Source organism: Sinocyclocheilus rhinocerous, unplaced genomic scaffold (assembly GCF_001515625.1).
Source record: "Sinocyclocheilus rhinocerous isolate Xijiao unplaced genomic scaffold, SAMN03320098_v1.1 scaffold1213, whole genome shotgun sequence".
NCBI classification, from domain to species: domain Eukaryota; kingdom Metazoa; phylum Chordata; class Actinopteri; order Cypriniformes; family Cyprinidae; genus Sinocyclocheilus; species Sinocyclocheilus rhinocerous.
Window position 1 is genome coordinate 100,198 of NW_015625600.1, and position 5,995 is coordinate 106,192.

The window sequence follows — 5,995 nt, forward strand, 5'->3', positions numbered from 1 at the left end:
AACAAAAAAAGCAGAGAAAATTGCGTTTTTTTTTGTCAAATACTACATCCGGATAAGATTCAGAACAATGATCAGAACATTAGTAGATAGTTTCCATCAACACCTCCAAAGCTTCCAGTCTTACACCACTTCCTGGGTTGATATTTAGATTTTATTTAGTATTTATTTAGTATTTAGTTTTGTTTAATGTTTGATAATCACGTTATTTTACATATGCATCTGCTTACATATGCTATAAAGTGTTTCTTCTTCTTCTTCATCTGTGTTTTGATCCGGAGATTTTGTACCCTTTCAGATCATGTGTAATAGCGCCCCCTACCGTATAAAATAAAAACATGGGAAGCATGAAAATTCCATCAATTGCGGGGAAAGTGTTAAATTAACACCATACTACTGAATGCACCTTTAAGAGCAACTACCTGCTTGAATTGGGAAGAGTCTGTATGTTTTTTCATAGCCAAAATACAGCAAGGCAACCTTTTGTTTAGCAAACATTTGTGTGCAAGCATGCTACAGATGCTGTTCTCAGAAACGAAGTGGAAAATAACTTGAAATATTTCCTTATTTTTACACACTGACAAACAAACAAGCATTACTAACAGGAACACAATTACGTATTCAGTATGAGAGGTTACAATGATGCGCTTCAGTAGCTCTCTGAGGCAGATGAAACTGTCCAGCATGTTAGTGTTATCATTTACTAAAGCTGAGGAAGGCACTTACCCCGTCTGATGTAGGGGCACTTCTTGCAAAGGACGACAATCTTTGTGCTCATGGTTTTGCCAGCCTGCTGGATAGCAAGGTTACCTTCCTTGTAGACATTAGTTATGGAGATGGTGGCGTACATGCTACCTCCCCTCGTTACAGCGGTGATGACCGTTCCAGTGATCACTAATGGGTCAAAAAAAAAACAGCTTTAGAGACTAATTTCAATCACTTTAATTACACAGATCTATATCAAAATTTGGGCTTTGACAACATTTTTGTCTTTATTAGGGAGATTTTCTTAATTTCAGTACTTTTTACTTCAAATAAACTAAACTATGGAAGCCTGTTTCCGCCAGTGAATAAAAAAAAATAAAACAAGGTAATTGCAACTTTTTACCTCATTCTTTCTCAGAATTGCGTGGTATAAACTCGCAATTCTGACTTTTTTTCTCTGAATTGCGAGATTTAAACTTGCAATTGCGAGTTATAAAGTCCGAATTTCGTGATATAAATGCGCGATTCTGACGTTTTTTGCGAATTTACACCTTGCAATGCTGACTTTTTTTCTTAGAACTATGTGATATAAACTTGGAATTGTGAGTTATAAAGTCAGAAATGCAAGATATAATATCGCTATCGCAAATTGTTAGTTTATATCCCACAATTCTGACTTTTTTCTCCTAATTTTGACTTTTTTCTCATCATTGCGAGTTTAAATCTCGGAATTCTGACTTTACTTCTCAGAATTGTGAGTTTCTATCATGCAATTCTGACTTTATAACTCACAATTGCAAGTTTATAAAAAAGTCAGAATTGCGAGAGAAAAAGTCAGAATTGCGAGAGAAAAAGTCAGAATTGTGAGGAAAAAAACGTCAGAATTGTGAGATAAAAAGTCGCAATTACCTTGTTTTATTTTTTATTCAGTGGTGGAAATGGACTTCCATACTAAACTCCTTCTGATAGACCAAGAAGTAGAAGCAGCAGAATCAAACTAAATGATTGGGAAATTTTGTAAATTTGGGGAAATGAAATAAATACATGAAATGGTAAATTTGGGAAATGTTAAATATGGCTAATGTGTACTCTACATGTGTTTTCAATCTGACATCCTAAACTTGCGTTTATTCATTTGTTGGTACATAAAGTGTGTGATTATACAAATTTGACAGGATGTGCTTGTAACTTTCCACCTTCGTTCACATTCAGATCTTGTTTCTCAATGTGACTCTGCTCTCCGCTGACCACATGTTTTCCCTGTATGCAAATCCAAGTAAACAGCAGAAATCAGAATGAAATATCTGCTCGCTGCTGGACATGAAAATTGCAGACCTGTTCCAGGGGCAGCGACTGCGGCCAAAGAGCTCGACTGAATCAACACTCCCATTTACCAACCGTTTACCCACAGTCCACTGCAGTCTATTTACACTAGAGCACTGTATCCCACACACAAATCCACTGTGCTGATGGCAAAAAATGCTCAAGGTATCTTTTGAAACACACTGACACAAACCAGCAGGCCAAAGATAGCATGCTAAAAAAAAAGAGCCATAAAAACACACACTTAGATTACAGACAAAATGTGAACAATCTGTGCTTGTTTCCACTTACTCTGTTGCCCCCCACCCACAAGGTCCCACCTCACTTTGCACTTGTGTGTGTGTGTGTGTGCGCGTTTTTGTGACAAATGAGGACATAAATTTGTATAATGAAAACAGTTTTCTATTTCAATATATTTCAAATTGTAATTTATTCTTATTTTCAGCATCATTATTCCAGCCTTTTAAGTCATTTAAATAGGGTGGTTTGACAATAAAACCTAATTATGGTAAAAATAAATAAATAGTTAAAGTTATGTAAAGTTAACTTTTATGAAATTAATTGATTAGACATGCTTTTTCATTATTAAATTTGAAATAAACCATTAAAATGAAACAAAACAGAATTTAGGGAAAAAGATTCAGATTTGGGGAAAAATATTACATTTTACAACACATTTAATTTATAAAAATGTTATGTTTGTTAAGCTTTTAAAACATTGTTGTTAAATTATATTGTAAGTTCCATTATTTCAATTAACCAGACAAGCTTTTTAATTGCTAAAATTTAATTTAACCATTAAAACAGAATTTATAAAAATTCAAACAGAAAAAAAAGGAATCCAGAAAAAAATAGAATATGGGAAAAAATAAAACAGAATTTGAAGGAAAAATATAAATAAAACAGATTTCCCAGGACATTGAACATGGTAGCATTTAAATTCAAGTTGGGGATGTTGAAGTTGGCGTTTTCAATAGGCAAGGCAACCCCTGTAATGTAGGCTAACATTAAACTCACCAACTACATACAGTGTGATTAGGGAGAATTGCCCTCAGCAGCAGGTTTTGTGGGTGTTCTTACGTATAGGTCTGGTGGTGGGTGGTGCTGTCGTGGTCGGTGGAACGGTTGTGGAGGGAAATTTCTTGGGTCTAAATTTGTAATGACCAATAAAGCCATCTGCTGTTAAACTGAGATCTGAGAGGAACTGAATGAAGAGCTGATTCCCTTCTGAGAACACGGGTCTAAAGCAAAGAGATACACAGAATGTAAATAAAGTAGTACTGCTAACAGCTACATGCTTATATATTGAATATAGAGCAAAGGACTGAATTAATATGATGGATATAACATATATGATACATACGCTGGTGGGCTGTCACCACAGTATTTCCCAATTCTTTTAGCATCATTGATTTCTCCACCATTAAAAATTGCTACGTAATCGTAACGGCAGTAGTTGTCCCTCTCCACATCAAACTTCTCAAATTTCACCTCTATAATCTGTAAAAAAAGAACAAGTATTTTAGCTATATGCAAATCACACAGAAGCAATATCTGCAATAATGATCACATCACACTTTAAAGGGGTCATGTGATGCGATTTCAAGCAAAATAATGATCTTTAAAATAGCATCATGTGACCCCTTTAAATCAACGGTACTTGCAAAGCTGGGACTAGGGACTAGTCTAGTACTCCAGGTGAAAATTGTAAGTCTACAAGCTTTGAAAAATAATTGCTCAGGACATTTTGAGGTATCATTCCTTTATGTAGACAAGTTAATAATAATAATTCACTAAAAACAATTGAAATTGTAATATGATTCCACCTGGTTCTTCGGTGCTACTATATGCCAAGAACACGTGACTCCAGCAGGATAGTCTTTCTCTGGCCAGTTGGGGGTCTTGAAGGTTCCTGATGGCTTCATTAATCTCCCACCACAGTACTGATCTCCTGTAAACATCCAGCCAGACAGGAGTTTACGAAAGGTTTCCACTTTTAAATTCCACAAGAGGAACACTAAACATAGACCGAGCATCCAGCATGAGGTTGTTCAGCCCTAATTAAAAGAAATGCATGAGATAATTGCACAGCATCATATTCAGCAGGCTTTAAAACGCATTTCCCTACAGTCTTGTCATTACGAGAGAGTTTAAAGACTTGTTGGTCCCAGCGTGGAGCTTTTAAATGTGCAGTAGGAAGGAAGATCATGTACCGTTCCAGTCTTATTCCTTCCAGACCCTTTTCCCCAGCTGATGCTTCTAGAACTGAATGTGGGATTCAAAAGCACTGTGCATTGATTTTGGTGCTATTTTTAAGACTATTTTTACAGCAGAAAATATGACAAAAGCATACTATAAAACTATCTGTGTGCGATTTGAAACAGGCCTTTTTGGATCTCTATGCTATACTAATAAGATTGAATGCCACTAGACCAGTCAAGAATGTCTCAAGTCATATAACCGTAAGAAAGAAATAATATTTTGCATGTAAAAGTTAAAAATTTTTTAGATCCGGAAATACTTTGTTCTATACAAGCTTCTTGTGCTAATTCAATTATAAAGTAAGCCGTTCCAGGTTTACTTCCAGGTTTAGCATCCAAACCAGCTAGAAACAGCAACACTGGGTCAGCCAATGGTGTGAGTTTGGGGCGGGACCATCTGTTTTTCCAACCATTGACAGCCCGGGGGAGTGTTTAGGAAAGCATATTAATACATTTTTCAAAAAAAAAAATAAAAAATCTTCTTTTCCAACAAAAAGTCATGATTTTTCCAATACTGTACGTACATTTTAATAAAATTTTAATACAGTACAAATCGCATATTACAGTAATGACATCTACAAGAGTCTAACAAGAATTAATGAATATAATACTGGAATTTTACAGAATATAATACTGGAATATTAATGAATATAATACTAATATAATACACATACTGGTAAAAAATGTATAGCCTGAATGCACTGTAAGTCGCTTTGGATAAAAGCTTCTGCTAAATGCATAAATTAAATTATTATAATGAATTTAATGAGTAAAAAAAAAGAAAAAGAAAAAAGAAACTCTCAAAAGTTAAATTAACAGACACATTATGGGGGAGATATTCTTAAAGGGGTCATTCACCAATGGCAAGATGGGCTTCTAATAAAACTTGGCTGTCTATGCAGTAGAGATTCTAAATTGTTTTGAAATTGGTACAACATTGCTAGAGAAAAGGGGCTGCGGCATTTTCTTTTGCCACAAACTTCAACACCCATAATGCACTGTTGAATTTGGCTCCGCCCTTCTGTCAGTCCAACTGTCCATAAACGGCGGGAATGCAAAAAATGTGGACCTTCAATCTGTAGTTTTAACAAAAGCCCTGGGGCTGTCAAAAGTCCACCTGATGACGCAAAATTACGCATTTTTGTTGACAAATAAACAGGGATATCTGGATGCAGGGAACATTTACACATACTACCAAGTAGGGACATTGTAACATTGCATTGGTTGAAAATCGGCGAACTATCCTTTAATTGTCATGAAATTAATGTGAGAATTGTCCAAAAATAACAGGTAACCAAACTAGTAAGCACTGATTCCACAAAACCAAAACCTGATAACATCTGTGATCATGATTTGATGACTGCAAGCTTCCATTGTTACCAACACACAACAGCTGTCCATTACCTCCTGATGGACAAAAAACAGAGATACATTCGAAATCATTAAAGTTCCAGCTGTCCTGCTCTGGCCAAGAAGATGTCTCGTCGCTTATACAGTTACTCAGTGATCAGGATGGCCTCTGGGGGGTCTGACCAATCACTGAATCACTGACTCTCTGTGAGAAATTCCGGCGCCTGAGGGGGCCCGGCCCGGCTACCTCGGTCACTGTGCCCCCTCACCTCTGGTGCCGTCTCAGTAGTGGGCGCCCTGATTTTAGTCGGTGAGGCAAGGTACTGCCCTGGGAGGGTTTCCCAGGCTGTTAAATACAC

At 36.3% G+C, this 5,995-nt stretch overlaps 1 protein-coding gene across 1 annotated transcript in view; it reads right to left on the bottom strand.

Annotated features, from left to right (window-relative positions):
* LOC107758377 (procollagen C-endopeptidase enhancer 2-like) overlaps nt 1-5,995 on the bottom strand; it is an 11,448-nt gene that overhangs the window by 1,046 nt on the left and 4,407 nt on the right. Inside the window, exons 4-7 of the mRNA XM_016576096.1 lie at nt 3,852-3,976; nt 3,389-3,525; nt 3,106-3,266; nt 724-891 (exon numbers count right to left, since the gene is read on the bottom strand). Of these exons, the coding sequence (XP_016431582.1) occupies nt 724-891; nt 3,106-3,266; nt 3,389-3,525; nt 3,852-3,976 (591 nt within the window). The remainder of the gene's footprint in view (nt 1-723; nt 892-3,105; nt 3,267-3,388; nt 3,526-3,851; nt 3,977-5,995) is intronic.